Source organism: Cherax quadricarinatus, unplaced genomic scaffold (genome assembly GCF_038502225.1).
Source record: "Cherax quadricarinatus isolate ZL_2023a unplaced genomic scaffold, ASM3850222v1 Contig609, whole genome shotgun sequence".
Classification (NCBI taxonomy): domain Eukaryota; kingdom Metazoa; phylum Arthropoda; class Malacostraca; order Decapoda; family Parastacidae; genus Cherax; species Cherax quadricarinatus.
This window is the reverse complement of record NW_027195635.1, coordinates 93,899-115,178: the sequence shown is the minus strand read 5'-3', so window position 1 is coordinate 115,178 and position 21,280 is coordinate 93,899. Positions and strand designations below refer to the sequence as shown.

General features: G+C 40.9%; 1 protein-coding gene across 3 annotated transcripts in view; it reads left to right on the top strand.

Annotated features, from left to right (window-relative positions):
* The window catches only part of LOC128694048 (uncharacterized), a 127,777-nt gene that overhangs the window by 31,954 nt on the left and 74,543 nt on the right, over nt 1-21,280 (top strand). For 2 of the 3 annotated variants that reach the window (XM_070080567.1, XM_070080569.1), the window contains exon 2: nt 10,824-10,999. In XM_070080567.1, the coding sequence (XP_069936668.1) occupies nt 10,824-10,999 (176 nt within the window). Of the gene's footprint in view, nt 1-10,823; nt 11,000-16,447; nt 16,518-21,280 lie in introns of all 3 variants that reach the window. The other variant, XM_070080568.1, reaches the window with a different exon arrangement.

Here is a 21,280-nt window from a genome sequence, read left to right as displayed (position 1 = left end):
GTATCCCATCTTCTACACCCACCTCTGTGGTTACCTCTCCCATAATCACTCCTGTATCTAATCCTTTTGCTGTCCTCGGCTCAGACGTCCCTACTTCAACGCCTCAGTCTAATCTCGCTTCTTCGAGTTCTCTCTTACAAGCCTCGGTATCGACGAGACCTCGTACGACACCTCTTCCCAATCGTCCCTCTACTTCTCAAAAGTCAAAAAAAGGTCCGGTAACACCTCCTACCCATCTTCCACCTCCTCATTTTACCCTCCCTGTCTCTGTCCCTAGTTCTTCCCCTCTCACTGGCTCAGTTACAAGTGCAGAGGTTCACCCTCCTCCTCGTAATGTACCTTCCTCCCCTGTTCCCTCCCAAGTTTCTTCCTCTTCTGCCACCTCCCAGGTTCCTGTCTCTTCTGTCCCCTGCCACGCTTCTCCAGTTCCCTCCACCCTTTCGCCCCCCCCTACCTTGGTACAGTCCAATACAGTTCCAATCTTTACTCATCCTCCCCCTACCATTCCCAATATTGTCTCCCATACGACATCTCTGAATTCCGAAACACTTGAAGCAATCTCTGAATATATTGCAGAGACCAAACCATCAATGGACACTGATCCACCTTCCGCTCTTTCTCTCTCCTCTGCTCCATCTGCGCAACTCCTTTCTTCACAGCGCACCGTTCCTTCGCTGCTTGAACATTTTCCACTGCCTCCGCATGTGGACTTTTCTAACCCTTCTAGTCCGTAGGACCCCTTACCTGCGGATTTCAAGTATCTTTATCATTGCCAATCATGGCCTTTTTACAGTGGAATATACGCGGCCTCAGGGGTAATCGGGGTGAGCTTCAGATGTTACTCTCCCAGTTTGCCCCTGTTGGTGTTTGCTTACAGGAACCAAAATTACACTCTGCTGTTATTTCTCACATCTCAGGCTATAATTTATTGTATTCTTCAGATCCTTTTCCTGATGGGACCTTTAATGAAAGTGCCCTTCTTCTCCGCACTGATATTCCGTACCATCAGCTATTTGTTCATACTTCGCTGCATTACACAGCAGCCCGTATCCACTTACATAGGTGGTATACGCTCTGTTCTTTATATCTCTCTCCTTCTCGGGCATTATCTATTCCGGATTTTGCCTTCCTTGTTTCGTCATTACCGCCACCGATTCTGTTACTTGGTGATTTTAATGCCCACCATTTCCTCTGGGGAGGGTCTCACTGTGATTCCCGAGGAATTCAGTTAGAGGCTTTTCTTGCCACCCACCCCCTCCATGTTTTAAATACAGGTACTCACACCCATTTTGATCCTCGGACTCATACTCTCTCTTGCATCGATCTCTCAGTTTGCTCTTCCTCCGCCGCATTAGACTTTACTTGGTCTGTTCTCCCGGACTTACATGACAGTGATCATTTTCCAATCATTCTTACTTCCCCTTCATATTCGCCACCTCTTCGCACCCCACGCTGGCAATTTAATCGGGCAAATTGGAACCTTTACTCACACCTGACTGTTTTTAAAGAGGTTCCTTCTTCGTCCTCCATCGATGAGCTTTTACACCTCTTCTCGTCCTCCATTTTCACCGCAGCTTCTCATTCTATACCCCAAACTTCGGGCAGGCATTCTCAGAAATGCGTGCCTTGGTGGTCTCCTGCTTGTGCTCGTGCAGTACGTTTGAAACGCGCTGCATGGGGCAGGTACCGGTACAATAGAACCACAGAGCGACTCCTTGATTTTAAACAGAAGCGTGCGATCGCTCGCCGTGTCATCCGTGACGCTAAACGCACTTGCTGGCGAGATTATGTCTCCACCATCACCTCTGCTTCCTCTATGAGTGCAGTCTGGAAAAAAGTACGAAAACTGAGTGGTAAATATTCTCCTGACCCGGCTCCTGTTCTGCGGGTTGCCGGTGTTGATATAGCAAACCCACTAGATGTTGCCAATGAAATTGGCAATCATCTGGTCCGTATTTCTCAGGGACTCCATCTATGCCCCTCATTTCTTTCCTCAAAGTCTGCCAGAGAGTTAGCACCCTTGGACTTTTCTTCTCTCAGAGAAGAACAGTATAATGTGCCTTTTACACTTCAAGAACTGGAGGCAACACTCTCAGCTTGTCGATCATCGGCAGCTGGGCCCGACGACATTCATATTCGTATGCTACAACATTTACATCAGTCAGCCCTTGCAGTCCTATTACGCCTTTACAATCTTATTTGGTCACAAGGAGTTCTTCCACAGCTGTGGAAATCCGCCATTGTTCTCCCTTTCCGCAAACCAGGCACTACGGGACATGAACCCTCCCACTATCGTCCCATTGCTCTTACCAGTGCAGTTTGCAAAGTAATGGAACGTCTAGTAAATAGACGTTTAGTGTGGTATTTAGAGACACACAACAGTCTCTCCACTCGTCAATATGGCTTTCGTAAGGGACGTTCTACCATAGACCCCTTACTGCGCTTGGATACGTATGTTCGTAATGCCTTTGCGAATAACCACTCAGTTATTGCCATATTTTTTGACCTTGAGAAGGCATATGACACAACTTGGAGGTATAATATTTTAGCCCAAGCCCACTCCTTAGGCCTTCGAGGCAATCTACCATCCTTCCTTAAGAACTTTTTAACTGACAGGCATTTCCGTGTTCGGGTTAATAATGTGCTCTCCCCGGACTTTATCCAAGCTGAAGGTGTCCCCCAGGGATGTGTTCTGAGCACAACACTTTTTCTCCTTGCTATTAATGATTTGGCCTCTAGTCTTCCATCAAATATTTGGTCATCACTCTATGTTGATGACTTCGCTATTGCCTGTGCAGGCGCTGACTGTCACCTCCTTACAGTTTCTCTCCAGCATGCAGTCGACCGTGTTTCCAATTGGGCCACCACACATGGGTTTAAATTTTCCAGCACTAAAACCCACCAAATCACTTTCACTAGACGCTCTGTCATCTCCGATCATCCTTTGTACCTCTATGGCTCACGTATCCCTGAACGTGATACAGTCAAGTTTCTGGGCCTCCTCTTTGATCGTAGGTTATCCTGGAAACCTCACATTACCTCTCTGAAGGCAACTTGTCACAGCCGGCTGAACCTTCTTAAAACCCTTGCTCATCTTTCGTGGGGAGCTGATCGTCGAACCCTCCTTCACCTACATTCCACCCTTATTTTATCGAAACTTGATTATGGTGACCAGATCTATTCAGCGGCATCTCCTGCTACTCTCTCTAGCCTTAACCCCATTCATCACCAAGGATTACGTTTATGCCTTGGTGCTTTTCGCTCTTCCCCTGTCGAAAGCCTCTATGCAGAAGCGAACGTTCCATCCTTATCCGATCGCCGTGATGCCCATTGCCTGCGCTACTATGTACGCTCTCATGATCTCCGCAATCCTTCCATTTATAGAATGGTCACTGATATTAGTAGACATTCTTTATTTGTTCGCCGCCCCTGCTTACTCCGTCCCTTCTCTCTTCGCCTTCATTCGCTCTTGTCTTCTCTTCAACTACCACCTTTCTATGTACATGTAGCATCTCACTTTTCCCTACCCCCCTGGGAAGTTCCAGCTGTTCGAGTCTGTTCTTTCTCCCTCCCTTGCTCGAAAGCCCAACTGTCTACGGTCGCTTCCCGCTCTCTTTTTCTTGACCACTTTCACTCTCATTCTCATGCCATTGCTGTGTACACAGATGGCTCTAAGTCTTCTGACGGCGTAGGATTCGCAGCAGTGTTTCCGGACAGCGTCGTACAAGGGCATTTACTATCTTCAGCTAGTATTTTTACTGCTGAATTATATGCCATCCTTACAGCACTTATCCGTATTGCATCTATGCCTGTGTCATCATTTGTGGTTGTCTCAGACTCCCTTAGTGCTTTACAGGCTATACAAAAATTTGATACACCTCACCCCTTAGTCCTCCGTATCCAACTTTGGCTACGCCGCATCTTTACTAAGCATAAAGATATTGTTTTTTGTTGGGTCCCTGGTCATGTTGACGTACAGGGCAATGAACAGGCAGACACTGCTGCGCGGTCAGCAGTACATGACCTACCAGTTTCTTATAGAGGTATTCCATGTACGGACTATTTTGCTGTAATATCTTCCCACCTTCACACCCGTTGGCAACAACGTTGGTCTACTATGCTCGGCAACAAACTTCAGTCTATTAAACCGAGTATAGGTTACTGGCCGTCTTCTTATCACCAGTGTCGAGGTTGGGAGACTACTCTCTCCCGTCTTCGCATTGGCCATACTCGTCTTACTCATGGATATCTCATGGAGAGGCGTCTTGCTCCTCTCTGTGAGAATTGCCAAGCTCCATTATCAGTCAGCCACATTCTGTTGGACTGCCCACTTTATCAACGAGCACGCAGAATTTACCTCTGTCGTCGTCTTCGCCCCGCTGCTCTCTCTTTACCTTCCCTTCTCGCTGATGGACCCACCTTTCATCCGGACTCTCTCATTGACTTTTTGACAACGACTGACTTACTTCACAAATTCTGATACTTTCAGCCCTTTCTACTTGAATCTCTTGCTACCCTCTACCCCCGTACTATCCCCTGCCCCGCTGTTTTCTGTAACCTGCTGATCATCCCCCCTCCCTTCTGCCATCCAATTCCCTTGCTTCCTTCCCTACCCTGCAGCGCTGTATAGCCCTTGTGGCTTAGCGCTTCTTTTTGATTATAATAATAATAATTATATTATACCCATGTAAGATCACTTATATTATACCCATGTAAGATCACTTATATTATACCCATGTAAGATAACTTATATTATACCCATGTAAGATCACTTATATTATACCCATGTAAGATCACTTATATTATACCCATGTAAGTTCACTTATATTATACCCATGTAAGATCACTTATATTATTTTTTTTTTTTTATTATCACACTGGCCGATTCCCACCAAGGCAGGGTGGCCCGAAAAAGAAAAACTTTCACCATCATTCACTCCATCACTGTCTTGCCAGAAGGGTGCTTTACACTACAGTTTTTAAACTGCAACATTAACACCCCTCCTTCAGAGTGCAGGCACTGTACTTCCCATCTCCAGGACTCAAGTCCGGCCTGCCGGTTTCCCTGAATCCCTTCATAAATGTTACTTTGCTCACACTCCAACAGCACGTCAAGTATTAAAAACCATTTGTCTCCATTCACTCCTATCAAACACGCTCACGCATGCCTGCTGGAAGTCCAAGCCCCTCGCACACAAAACCTCCTTTACCCCCTCCCTCCAACCCTTCCTAGGCCGACCCCTACCCCGCCTTCCTTCCACTACAGACTGATACACTCTTGAAGTCATTCTGTTTCGCTCCATTCTCTCTACCTGTCCGAACCACCTCAACAACCCTTCCTCAGCCCTCTGGACAACAGTTTTGGTAATCCCGCACCTCCTCCTAACTTCCAAACTACGAATTCTCTGCATTATATTCACACCACACATTGCCCTCAGACATGACATCTCCACTGCCTCCAGCCTTCTCCTCGCTGCAACATTCATCACCCACCCTTCACACCCATATAAGAGCGTTGGTAAAACTATACTCTCATACATTCCCCTCTTTGCCTCCAAGGACAAAGTTCTTTGTCTCCACAGACTCCTAAGTGCACCACTCACTCTTTTTCCCTCATCAATTCTATGATTCACCTCATCTTTCATAGACCCATCCGCTGACACGTCCACTCCCAAATATCTGAATACGTTCACCTCCTCCATACTCTCTCCCTCCAATCTGATATTCAATCTTTCATCACCTAATCTTTTTGTTATCCTCATAACCTTACTCTTTCCTGTATTCACCTTTAATTTTCTTCTTTTGCACACCCTACCAAATTCATCCACCAATCTCTGCAACTTCTCTTCAGAATCTCCCAAGAGCACAGTGTCATCAGCAAAGAGCAGCTGTGACAACTCCCATTTTGTGTGTGATTCTTTATCTTTTAACTCCACGCCTCTTGCCAAGACCCTCGCATTTACTTCTCTTACAACCCCATCTATAAATATATTAAACAACCACGGTGACATCACACATCCTTGTCTAAGGCCTACCTTTACTGGGAAAAAATTTCCCTCTTTCCTACATACTCTAACTTGAGCCTCACTATCCTCGTAAAAACTCTTCACTGCTTTCAGTAACCTACCTCCTACACCATACACTTGCAACATCTGCCACATTGCCCCCCTATCCACCCTGTCATACGCCTTTTCCAAATCCATAAATGCCACAAAGACCTCTTTAGCCTTATCTAAATACTGTTCACTTATGTTTCACTGTAAACACCTGGTCCACACACCCCCTACCTTTCCTAAAGCCTCCTTGTTCATCTGCTATCCTATTCTCCGTCTTACTCTTAATTCTTTCAATTATAACTCTACCATACACCTTACCAGGTACACTCAACAGACTTATCCCCCTATAATTTTTGCACTCTCTTTTATCCCCTTTGCCTTTATACAAAGGAACTATGCATGCTCTCTGCCAATCCCTAGGTACCTTACCCTCTTCCATACATTTATTAAATAATTGCACCAACCACTCCAAAACTATATCCCCACCTGCTTTTAACATTTCTATCTTTATCCCATCAATCCCGGCTGCCTTACCCCCTTTCATTTTACCTACTGCCTCACGAACTTCCCCCACACTCACAACTGGCTCTTCCTCACTCCTACAAGATGTTATTCCTCCTTTTCCCTATACACGAAATCACAGCTTCCCTATCTTCATCAACATTTAACAATTCCTCAAAATATTCCCTCCATCTTCCCAATACCTCTAACTCTCCATTTAATAACTCTCCTCTCCTATTTTTAACTGACAAATCCATTTGTTCTCTAGGCTTTCTTAACTTGTTAATCTCACTCCAAAACTTATATTATACCCATGTAAGATCACTTATATTATACCCATGTAAGATCACTTACATTATACCCATGTAATATCACTTATATTATACCCTTGTAAGATCACTTATATTATACCCATGTAAGATCACTTATATTATACCCATGTAAGTTCACTTAAATTATACCATGTAAGATCACTTATATTATACCCAAGTAAGATCACTTATGTTATACCCATGTAAGATCACTTATACCCATGTAAGATCACTTACATTATACCCTTGTAAGATCACTTATATTATGCCCTTGTAAGATCACTTATATTATACCCATGTAAGATCACTTATAATATACCCATGTAAGATCACTTATATTATACCCATGTAAGATCACTTATATTATACCCTTGTAAGATCACTTATATTATACCCATGTAATATCACTTATATTATACCCTTGTAGGATCACTTATATTATACCCATGTAAGATCACTTATATTATACCCATGTAAGATCACTTATATTATACCCATGTAAGGTCACTTACATTATACCCTTGTAAGATCACTTATATTATACCCTTGTAAGATCACTTATATTATACCCATGTAAGATCACTTACATTATACCCTTGTAAGATCACTTATATTATACCCATGTAAGATCACTTATATTATACCCTTGTAAGATCACTTATATTATACCCATGTAAGATCACTTATATTATACCAATGTAAGATCACTTAAATTATACCCATGTAAGATCACTTATATTATACCCATGTAAGATCACTTATATTATACCCATGTAAGATCACTTATATTATACCCATGTAAGATCACTTATATTATACGCATGTAAGATCACTTATATTATACCTAAGTAAGCTCACTTATATTATATGCATGAAAGATCACTTATATTATACCCATGTAAGATCACTTATATTATACCCATGTAAGATCACTTATATTATACCCATGTAAGATCACTTATATTATACCCATGTAAGATCACTTATATTATACCCATGTAAGATCACTTATATTATACGCATGTAAGATCACTTATATTATACCCAAGTAAGCTCACTTATATTATATGCATGAAAGATCACTTATATTATACCCATGTAAGATCACTTATATTATACCCATGTAAGATCACTTATATTATACCCATGTAAGATCACTTATATTATACCCATGAAAGATCACTTATATTATATCCATGTAAGATCACTTATATTATACCCATGTAAGATCACTTATATTATACCCATGTAAGATCACTTATATTATACCCATGTAAGATCACTTATATTATACCCATGTAAGATCACTTATATTATACCCATGTAAGATCACTTATATCATACCCATGTAAGATCACTAATATTATACCCAAGTAAGATCACTTATGTTATACATTGGTAAGATCGCTTATATCCATGTAAGATCACTTATATTATACCCATGTTGGATCACTTATATTATATCCATGTAAGATCACTTATATTATACCCATATAAGATCACTTATATTATACCCATGTAAGATCACTTACATTATACCCATGTAAGATCACTTACATTATACCCATGTTACATCACTTATATTATACCCAGGTAAGATCACTTATATTATACCCATGTAAGTTCACTTATATTATACCCATGTAAGATCAATTATATTATACCCATGTAAGATCACTTATATTATACCCATGTAAGATCACTTATATTATACCCATGTTGGATCACTTATATTATATCCATGTAAGATCACTTATATTATACCCATATAAGATCACTTATATTATACCCATGTAAGATCACTTATATTATACCCATGTAAGATCACTTATATTAAACCCATGTAAGATCACTTATATTATACCCAAGTAAGATCACTTACGTTATACCCATGTAAGATCACTTATATTAAACCCATGTAAGATACCTTATATTATACCCTTGTAAGATCAATTATATTATACCAATGTAAGATCACTTATATTATACCCATGTAAGATCACTTATATTATACCCATGTAAGATCACTTATATTATACCCATGTAAGATCACTTATATTATACCCATGTAAGATCACTTATATGATACCCATGTAAGATCACTTATATTATACCCATGTAAGATCACTTATATTATACCCATGTAAGATCATTTATATTATACCGATGTAAGATCACTTATACCATGTAAGATCACTTATATTATACCCAAGCAAGATCACTTATGTTATACCCATGTAAGATCACTTATATTATACCCAAGCAAGATCACTTATGTTATACCCATGTAAGATCACTTATACCCATGTAAGATCACTTATATTATACCCATGTAAGATCACTTATATTATTCCCATGTAAGATCACTTATATTATACCCATGTAAGATCACTTATATTATACCCATGTAAGATCACTTATATTGTACCATGTAAGATCACTTATATTATACCCACGTAAGATCACTTAAATTATACTCCTGTTAGACTCTTATATTATACCCTTGTAAGATCACTTATGTTATACCCATGTAAGATCACTTATACCCATGTAAGATCACTTATATTATACCCTTGTAAGATCGCTTATATTATACCCTTGTAAGATCACTTATATTATACCCATGTTAGATCACTTATATTATACTCATGTAAGATCACTTATATTATACCCATGTAAGATCTCTTATATTATACCCATGTAAGATCACTTATATTATACCCATGTAAGATCACTTATATTATACCCATGTAAGATCTCTTATATTATACCCATGTAAGATCTCTTATATTATACCCATGTAAGATCACTTATATTATACCCATGTAAGATCACTTATATTATACCCATGTAAGATCTCTTATATTATACCCATGTAAGATCACTTATATTATACCCATGTAAGATCACTTATATTACACCCATGTTAGATCACTTATATTATACTCATGTAAGATCACTTATATTATACCCATGTAAGATCTCTTATATTATACCCATGTAAGATCACTTATATTATACCCATGTAAGATCACTTATATTATACCCTTGTAAGATCACTTATATTATACCCATGTTAGATCACTTATATTATACCCATGTAAGATCACTTATATTATACCCATGTTAGATCACTTATATTATACCCATGTAAGATCACTTATATTATACCCATGTAAGATCACTTATATTATACCCATGTTTGATCACTTATATTATACCCATGTAAGATCACTTATATTATACCCATGTAAGATCACTTATATTATACTCATGTAAGATCACTTATATTATACCCTTGTAAGATCACTTATATTATACCCATGTAAGATCACTTATATTATACCCATGTTAGATCACTTATATTATACCCATGTAAGATCACTTATATTATACCCATGTATGATCACTTACATTATACCATGTAAGATCACTTATATTATACCCATGTAAGATCACTTATATTATACTCATGTAAGATCACTTATATTATTCTCATGTAAGATCACTTACATTTATGTAAACAATTATTGTATTGTACATACAGTATAACATTGCTCACTACTATTTGGTGAAACATAGTGTTACATTCTTCACTACCACTTTGTGTAATATAGTGTTACATTGTTCACTACCACTTGGTGTAATATAGTGTTACATTGTTTACCACCACTTGGTGTAATATAGTGTTACATTGTTTACCACCACTTGGTGTAATATAGTGTTACATTGTTTACCACCACTTGGTGTAATATAGTGTTACATTGTTCACTTCCACTTGGTGTAATGTACAGTGTAACATTGTTCACTTCCACATGGTGTAATATTGTGTTATATTGTTCACTATCACTTGGTGTTATGTGCAGTGTAACATTGTTCACAACCACTTGGTGTAATGTACAGTGTAGGTTGTGAGTCAGTAATAGGTGTTCATCAGTGTTTCATCCTGGTACAGGAGACACCTGAAGTTGTTCACTGGATGTCTTACTGATGGAGGACTGAGGATGCTACAACAATGTCAACAACTGAGGTGGCTGTCCCTGGCTGTGGTGAGTGACGATCATGCTGTCTGTCTACTACCACAACTATACCAGATTGTCACCTCAACACTACATCAACTTAACTCCCTCAGTAAGTGCTACACTTTGTATTGTGTCTTACTGTGTGTGATGGTGCTAGTTGTGTTTTGTATCATACTGTGTGTGATGGTGCTAGTTGTGTCCTATGTTATACTGTGTGCGATGATGCTAGTTGTGTATTGTGTCTTACTGTGTGTGATGGTGCTAGATGTGTACTGTGTCTTACTGTGTGTGATGCTGCTACTTGTGCACTGTGTTACTGTGTGTGATGATGCTAGTTGTGTACTGTGTCTTGCTGTAAGTTGTGAGTAATGATATTATTTGTGTACTGTGTCTTACTGTGTATGATGATGCTAGTTGTGTACTGTGCCTTACTGTGTATGATGCATCTACCTGTGTACTGTGTCTTACTGTGTGTGATAATGCTAGTTGTGTACTGTGTCTTCCTGTGTGATGGTGCTAGTTGTGTTCTGTCTTACTGTGTGAGGGTGCTAGTTGTGTACTGATGATGATAGTTGTGTACTGTCATACTGTGTGTGATGGTGCTAGTTGTCTACTGTGTCATACTGTGTGTGATGGTGCTAGTTATGTACTGTGTCTTACTGTGTGTGATGGTGCTAGTTGTCTACTGTGTCTTACTGTGTGTGATGATGCTAGTTGTGTACTGAATCATACTGTGTGTGATTGTGCTAGTTGTGTACTGTGTCTTACTGTGTGTGATGATGCTAGTTGTGTACTGTGTCTTACTGTGTGTGATGATGCTAGTTGTGTACTGTGTCTTACTGTGTGTGATGATGCTAGTTGTGTACTGTGTCTTACTGTGTGTGATGATGCTAGTTGTGTACTGTGTCTTACTGTGTGTGATGATGCTAGTTGTGTACTGAATCATACTGTATGTGATGGTGCTAGTTGTGTACTGTGTCTTACTGTGTGTGATGGTGCTAGCTGTCTTCTGTGTCTTACTTTGTGTGATGATGCTAGTTGTGCACTGTGTCTTACTGTGTGTGATGATGCTAGTTGTGAACTGTGTCTTACTGTGTGTGATGATGCTAGTTGTGTACTGTGTCTTACTGTGTGTGATGATGCTAGTTGTGTACTGGTTCTTACTGTGTGTGATGATGCTAGTTGTGTACTGAATCATACTGTATGTGATGGTGCTAGTTGTGTACTGTGTCTTACTGTGTGTGATGGTGCTAGCTGTCTACTGTGTCTTACTGTGTGTGATGATGCTAGTTGTGTACTGCGTCTTACTGTGTGTGGTGATGCTAGTTGTGTACTGTGTCTTACTGTGTGTGATGGTGCTAGTTGTCTACTGTGTCTTACTGTGTGTGATGGTGATAGTTGTCTACTGTGTCTTACTGTGTGTGATGGTGCTAGTTGTCTACTGTGTCTTACTGTGTGTGGTGATGCTAGTTGTGTACTGTGTCTTACTGTGTGTGAGGGTGCTAGTTGTGCACTGTGTCTTACTGTGTGTGATGGTGCTAGTTGTCTACTGTGTCTTACTGTGTGTGATGATGCTAGTTGTGTACTGTGTCTTACTGTGTGTGATGATGCTAGTTGTGTACTGTGTCTTACTGTGTGCGATGATGCTAGTTGTGTACTGTGTCTTACTGTGTGTGATGATGCTAGTTGTATACTGAATCATACTGTATGTGATGGTGCTAGTTGTGTACTGTGTCTTACTGTGTGTGATGGTGCTAGCTGTCTACTGTGTCTTACTGTGTGTGAAGATGCTAGTTGTGTACTGCGTCTTACTGTGTGTGGTGATGCTAGTTGTGTACTGTGTCTTACTGTGTGTGATGGTGCTAGTTGTCTACTGTGTCTTACTCTGTGTGATGGTGCTAGTTGTCTACTGTGTCTTACTGTGTGTGATGGTGCTAGTTGTCTACTGTGTCTTACTGTGTGTGGTGGTGCTATTTGTGTACTGTGTCTTACTGTGTGTGGTGGTGCTAGTTGTGCATTGTGTCTTACTGTGTGTGATAGTGCTAGTTGTGTACAGTGTTTTACTGTGCGTGATGATGCTAGTTGTTTACTGTGTCTTACTGTGTGTGATGATGCTAGTTGTGCACTGTGTCTTACTGTGTGTGATGGTGCTAGTTGTGTACTGTGTCTTACTGTGTGTGATGATGCTAGTTGTGTACTGTGTCTTACTGTGTGCGATGATGCTAGTTGTGTACTGTGTCTTCCTGTGTGTTATGGTGCTAGTTGTGCACTGTGTCTTACTGTGTGTGATGGTGCTAGTTATGTACTGTGTCTTACTGTGTGTGATGATGCTAGTTGTGTACTGTGTCTTACTGTGTGTGATGATGCTAGTTGTGTACTGTGTCTTACTGTGTGTGATGATGCTAGTTGTGTACTGTGTCTTACCGTGTGTGATTGTGCTAGTTGTGTACTGTGTCTTACTGTGTGTGATGGTGCTAGTTGTGTACTGTGTCTTCCTGTGTGTTATGGTGCTAGTTGTTCACTGTGTCTTACTGTGTGTGATGGTGCTAGTTATGTACTGTGTCTTACTGTGTGTGATGATGCTAGTTGTGTACTGTGTCTTACTGTGTGTGATGATGCTAGTTGTGTACTGTGTCTTACTGTGTGTGATGATGCTAGTTGTGTACTGTGTCTTACCGTGTGTGATTGTGCTAGTTGTGTACTGTCTTACTGTGTGTGATGGTGCTAGTTGTGTACTGTGTCTTACTGTGTGTGATGATGCTAGTTGTGTACTGTGTCTTACTGTGTGTGATGATGCTAAGTGTGTACTGTGTCTTACTGTGTGTGATGATGCTAGTTGTGTACTGTGTCTTACTGTGTGTGATGGTGCTAGTTGTGTACTGTGTCTTACTGTGTGTGATGATGCTAGTTGTGTACTGTGTCTTACTGTGTGTGATGATGCTAGTTGTGTACTGTGTCTTACTGTGTGTGATGATGCTAGTTGTGTACTGTGTCTTGCTGTGTGTGATGATGCTAGTTGTGTACTGTGTCTTACTGTGTGTGATGGTGCTAGTTGTGTACTGTGTCTTACTGTGTGTGATGATGCTAAGTGTGTACTGTGTCTTACTGTGTGTGATGATGCTAGTTGTGTACTGTGTCTTACTGTGTGTGATGATGCTAAGTGTGTACTGTGTCTTACTGTGTATGATGATGCTAGTTGTGTACTGTGTCTTACTGTGTGTGATGGTGCTAGTTGTGTACTGTGTCTTACTGTGTGTGATGATGCTAAGTGTGTACTGTGTCTTACTGTGTGTGATGATGCTAGTTGTGTACTGTGTCTTACTTTGTGTGATGATGCTAGTTGTGTACTGTGTCTTACTGTGTGTGATGGTGCTAGTTGTGTACTGTGTCTTACTGTGTGTGATGGTGCTAGTTGTGTACTGTGTCTTACTGTGTGTGATGATGCTAGTTGTGTACTGTGTCTTACTGTGTGTGATGATGCTAGTTGTGTACTGTGTCTTACTGTGTGTGATGATGCTAGTTGTGTACTGTGTCTTGCTGTGTGTGATGATGCTAGTTGTGTACTGTGTCTTACTGTGTGTGATGGTGCTAGTTGTGTACTGTGTCTTACTGTGTGTGATGATGCTAAGTGTGTACTGTGTCTTACTGTGTGTGATGATGCTAGTTGTGTACTGTGTCTTACTGTGTGTGATGATGCTAAGTGTGTACTGTGTCTTACTGTGTATGATGATGCTAGTTGTGTACTGTGTCTTACTGTGTGTGATGGTGCTAGTTGTGTACTGTGTCTTACTGTGTGTGATGATGCTAAGTGTGTACTGTGTCTTACTGTGTGTGATGATGCTAGTTGTGTACTGTGTCTTACTGTGTGTGATGATGCTAGTTGTGTACTGTGTCTTACTGTGTGTGATGATGCTAGTTGTGTACTGTGTCTTACTGTGTGTGATGATGCTAGTTGTGTACTGTGTCTTACTGTGTGTGATGATGCTAGTTGTGTACTGTGTCTTACTGTGTGTGATGATGCTAAGTGTGTACTGTGTCTCACTGTGTGTGATGATGCTAGGTGTTTACTGTGTCACCCTGGCAACACTGTCCACCCTGACAACAATATCCACTCTGACAAGATTGTTCTCCCTGACAACACTGTACATCATGACTGCATTGTTGACCTTGAGAACACTTCCCACCCTAACAACACTGTCCATTTTGACAACACTGACCACTTTGACAACACCGTCCACCCTGACAACACTGTCCACTTTGACAACACTGTCCACCCTGACAACACTGTCCACTCTGACAACGTTGTCCACCCTGAGAACACTGTCCACTCTGAAAACATTGTCCACCCTGACAACAATATCCACCCTGACAACACTGTGCATGCTGTCAACACTATCGTCCCTTACAAAATTGTCCACACTGACTACAGTATCCGCCCTGGCAACACTTTCCACCCTGACAACTCCATCCACGCTGACAACACTGCCCACTCTGACAACACTCTGCACCCTGACAACTCTATCCACCCTGACAACACTGTCCACCCTGACAATGCTGTCCACCCTGACAACTCTATCCTCTCTGACAACACTGTCCACCCTGACAACACTGTCCACACTGACAACTCTATCCACCCTGACAACTCTATCCACCCTGACAACTCTATCCACCCTAACAACACTGTCCAGTCTGACAACACTGTCCACCCTGAAAGCACCATCCACCCTGACAACACTGTCCACCATGACAACTCTGTCCACCCTGACAACACTGTCCACCTTGAAAACACCATCCACCCTGACAACACTGTCCACTGACAACTCTATCCACCCTGACAACTCTATCCACCCTGACAACTCTATCCACCCTGAAGACACTATCCACCCTGACAACACTGTCCACCCTGACAACAATATCCACCCTGACAACACTGTCCACCCTGACAACACTATCCACCCTGACAATATTGTCCACCCTGACAACACTATCCACACTAACAACACTGTCCACCCTGACAACACTGTCCACCCTGACAACACTATCCACCCTGACAACACATCCACTCTGACAACACTGTCCACCCTGACAACACTATCCACCCTGACAACACTACCCACTCTAATAACACTGTCCACCCTGAAAACACTATCGACCCTGACAACACTACCCACTCTAATAACACTGTCCACCCTGACAACACTGTCCACCCTGACAACACTGTCCACCCTGACAAAACTATCCACCCTGACAACAATGACCACACTGAAAACACTATCCACCCTGACAACTCTGTCCACGCTTACAGCTCTGTTCTCCCTGACAACAATATCAAAGCTAACAGCACTGTCCACCCTGACAACAATATCCATGCTGACAACACTGTTTTCGCTGACAACTCTGTCCACCCTGATAACACTTATGTTGTGAACATAAACATGGTGGTAATAGTGACGGTATGGTGTATCTGTTGAAGATTTTGGCCTTACCTGCTGTGTTTAAATTATAACTATATATAATGAACACTTAGCTCATAAATGACAGCAAATCGTCTACACAGCCGCCCCTGCAGACGAGGTCTAGAAGCTGTCGAAACCATCACAACATTGGGCTGTCAAGAGATACAATTTGTAAGTATAAATTACCCGTGGGGGGTGTTATGTCAGCATATTTCATTCGATGATGGCTGACGAAATACCTACTTGTTTGGACTCAAAAGTCCACACCTTACTGCCGATTATAGGTTGATTACAAACTCCTTGTGACTCAAGAATTGCGCAATCCCCCGATCTACAAGAAATTCGTAACATACCTTGCTCTTTGTAATGTGAGCTATGGTGTTCTCAACACCTTCGACAGGTATCGGTGACTTGATAGAAGCTGAAGTGTCCTTGGATGTCCACGTCTTCCATTGTCTAGGAAACGCACACTGGTACACTATGTTCCACAAGATTTGTCTTTATTGTTCACAATGTATCACAAGAGAAGCTGATCACACTTCTCTTATGTTTATTGTGTTTGAGACACTTTGTTCACACTAACGCACAGATCAATGTTCTTTGCTATTTATCCTGGCGTCAGTGTCACTCTCCCAGAGTCAAAGTTAATCTGGCGACTCCACACTGCCCCAAGCCGTCACTGCCCTAATACACAAAAAAAAAACGCTGACCTAGTACCTTGCATCCTTGTCACCTCCTCGATGAAGCAAAGCAGAATGTTTGTTTCTTGCTGTCTTAAGCATAGACAACAATGTACACTATCTTTACTATGGTAATAAAGTGGGAGCAGGATTTTCCTTAATTGTCCTGCTAAAGTAAGAATGTACTGTCTCTTATAAAAATACACTTTGCAACACCGCTGCAAGGAGCAGAGGTCACTTGACTACGTGGCATAGCATCTGTGATCAATTACTCACTCTAGCAGTAAACAAGACGCTCGCCCCTTCTGAGAGGGCTTGGCCCCTCAGGGCTGAAAGGGGATGAAGGGGCTGAAGGGGGCTGATACCCCCCTCCTGGAGAAAATTTCTCCACACTGGGGGGTGGTGGAGGTTCGCTGCAGGTGAACTATTCATCACTTAACATTAATTTGATTTTCTCACTCGCCACCACTGTTGCTTGTCTTTTCTGAACAGCTTTAGTCTGTGCGGTTTCTGGAGAATCACTAATTTTGTTTTCAACACTGTGTAATTCTAACGGCACTAGTTTATTTATTGTCCGCTTATTCACTACACCTTTGCTCAAAACATCAACTGTCCTGATGATTCCATTTGCATCAGGATATATGGTCACAATTTTTCCAAGTAGCCATTGGGACCTCGGACCATCATTGTCGATAATCACTATGTCACCAGGTCTTAAGGACTTATGATTTTCAGGAACACCAGCTCCATAGAAGTGTTCTCTCAATGAGGTGAGATAGTCTTCTCGTCAAATTTTCTCCCAATGTTCAATCACTTTATTAAGGTGTTTGAATTTACTTCTGAGTTGCTCAGGCTCGAAATAAGTAGGATCCTCTATGATTTCTTTATCATTCATGGGAGGAACAGTTTCGAGCCTTCTGCCATGGAGTAAATGAGATGGACTTAACACTTCTAAATTGTCCAGATCATCGGTAACATAGGTTAGAGGTCTGTTGTTGACTCTATTTTCTATTTCAGTCACAACTGTACAGAATTCTTCTAAGTCTATTCTCTGACGATGAAGAGTCTTCCTTAAACAACGTTTTACAATGCCGATCATTCTTTCATAAAATCCGCCGTGCCATGGAGATTTAGGAGGAATGTATCTCCAACGACAACTGCGTTGATTCAGCATCTGTTGTACTTCTGGTTGATCAAAGATCTTGCTTATATAAGCAGCACCAGCAACAAAGTTCGTTGCATTATCTGAAATCATCAGTCTGGGACATGCCCTTCTGGCTGCAAACCTTCTAAATAATTTGATAAAAGTTTCAGCAGACATGTCAGTGGCTACTTCTAGATGTACTGCTCTAGTTGTAGCACAAGTGAACAAACAGATGTACACCTTGATGGGAACTTTGTCAACTGTTTTGGTTAAAATTATTGGTCCAGTATAATCTACACCTGTCACCTCAAATGGAGTGATATGACAAACTCTTTCAGAGGGATATGGAGGTGAACCTGGATACTGACATACTCGCATATCATAGTGACGACAAGTAATACAGTCCTTTATTTGTTTTTTCACACTTTGTCGACCTTGAGGTATCCAGTAGGATTGTCGTATATGACAAAGTGTGTCAGCTACCCCACCATGTAACACGTTACTGTGGGCGTTTTGCACAATCAGTTTTGTTAGCCAATGATTCTTGGGGATCAATATTGGATGTGTGGCTTCTTTAGGTAGTGAAGAATTATGAATTCTTCCTCGACATCTTATAATCTTTTCTGAGTCGAGATAAAGTCCTAAAGAATTAATCATAACAGGTTTCTTTGGGGATTTATCTTGTGTTTCTAGAAATTTATATTCTGTAGAGAAAACGTCTTTCTGTATTAGTTTCACCCAGTATTTAATGGGTTCAAGACATTCATAATCAGATTTTATTCCTTTAATGAATTTAAAGACAAGAGTTGTAACTCTTAAGAGTTTACCCAAAGATGAGTATTTAGATCCATCAATGACTATTTCTGTCGTGTCTGCAGTATTTACACAACTTATTTCTGCTGTGTTCAAGTAGACTGTTTCTTCTGGCATAATGTGAGCTTTTTGCTGAGGCCAGTTATTTTCATTAGAGAGCCAGTGCGGTCCGTGGAGCCATAATTTATTATCCACAAATTTCTTGAGTGGGACACCACGTGACAACATGTCAGCTGGATTCTCTAGGTTAGAGACATGGAGAAAGAGATAATCTCTCTGCATCTCTTTTATTTCTGCTACTCTGTTCTGTACATAGACCAACTTACTCTTATTATTTCTTAACCACTGGAGAACTGCCTCATTATCACTCCAGATCACGGTTTTCTCAATAGTGAGATGATCAAGTACTTTGTTGAGATAGACAGCTAATTTTGTACCTACATAGAGTGCTGTCAGTTCCAATTGTGGTGCTGTTCTGACCTTCAAGGGTGCTACCCTGGCCTTTGAAGTAATTAGTGTACTTCCTTCAGCATTACTCATGTAAGCTACAGCGCCATAACCTCTGGTTGACGCATCACAGAACACATGTAATGTGTACTTGTTTCCCTCTTGACCTATTTGTCTGGGAAATTTAATTTGATGAAGTTGCTTAAACTCCCTGGGTATTTCATCCCATGCTTGACTCATTTCTAGAGGCAAGTTCTCATCCCATCCAATTTTGAGTTTCCATGCATTTTGCATTTTACCCTTTATGGTAATTGGTGAGACGAGTCCTAGAGGATCAAAACATTGTGATACCTCTGACAGTAAACTACGTTTAGTGAGTGTACTGCGTGATTTATTGTTTATCTTTTTGAGACTCAAAGTATCTTCCTGTGTGTTCCAATTAAATCCCAGCATATTGTTGCAATCAGGAATTACAGTTTCAGGGAAATCTTCTTTGATAAGTTCCCTTAATTGCATTGAATTTGTATTCCACATTCTTAGAGGCATATTTGCTTCTTTCATCTCCTTGTTAGCTTCTCTGTATAAGGATTTCAAATCCTCCTCTTTATTCACAGTACCTTGAAGATTGTCCACATAGAAACTTTTCTTTAAGATTTCTTTGAAGGGACTTTCAGATTTCTTCAAATGTGTATTTAGAGTAGCTTCTAGTAAGAATGGAGAGGATGTTGCACCAAATAATACTGATTTGAAACGATAAGTTTTCACAGGACTTTGAGGATCATGTGGATTTTCGGGCCACAAGAATCGAGTATAATCTCTATCTATTTCTTGTAGTCCTACTCTTAAGAAAGCCTTGGAAATATCAGCCGTGTAGGCATATGGGTTTGTGCGAAATTTCATAATCACGTCTCCAAGCTTCTCAGTTAGTGAGGGTCCGGTCATCAGACAGTCATTAAGACTTGCTACATCTTTATTTGCACGCGCGCTGCAATTATTTACAACACGTAGTGGAGTGGTTTCAGAATCTTTTCTGACTCCATGGTGCGGGAGATAATGAGCTTCTGTCTTCAACTTATCTTCGACTATTTCCTCAATGAATTTATTGTCCAACTGTTCTTGTATGATAATGTATTTGTGCTTTCATCTGTTCGAAAGCCATGCGATAATTGCTAGGCAGATGTGAGTCCAAACAAGTAGGTATTTCGTCAGCCATCATCGAATGAAATATGCTGACATAACACCCCCCACGGGTAATTTATACTTACAAATTGTATCTCTTGACAGCCCAATGTTGTGATGGTTTCGACAGCTTCTAGACCTCGTCTGCAGGGGCGGCTGTGTAGACGATTTGCTGTCATTTATCAGCTAAGTGTTCATTATATATAGTTATAATTTAAACACAGCAGGTAAGGCCAAAATCTTCAACAGAATTGTGGGGGCCTGTCCGGGAGATACAATTTGTAAGTATAAATTACCCCTGGGGGGTGTTATGTCAGCATATTTCATTCGATGATGGCTGACGAAATACCTACTTGTTTGGACTCAAAAGTCCACACCTTACTGCCGATTATAGGTTGATTACAAACTCCTTGTGACTCAAGAATTGCGCAATCCCCCGATCTACAAGAAATTCGTAACATACCTTGCTCTTTGTAATGTGAGCTATGGTGTTCTCAACACCTTCGACAGGTATCGGTGACTTGATAGAAGCTAAAGTGTCCTTGGATGTCCACGTCTTCCATTGTCTAGGAAACGCACACTGGTACACTATGTTCCACAAGATTTGTCTTTATTGTTCACAATGTATCACAAGAGAAGCTGATCACACTTCTCTTATGTTTATTGTGTTT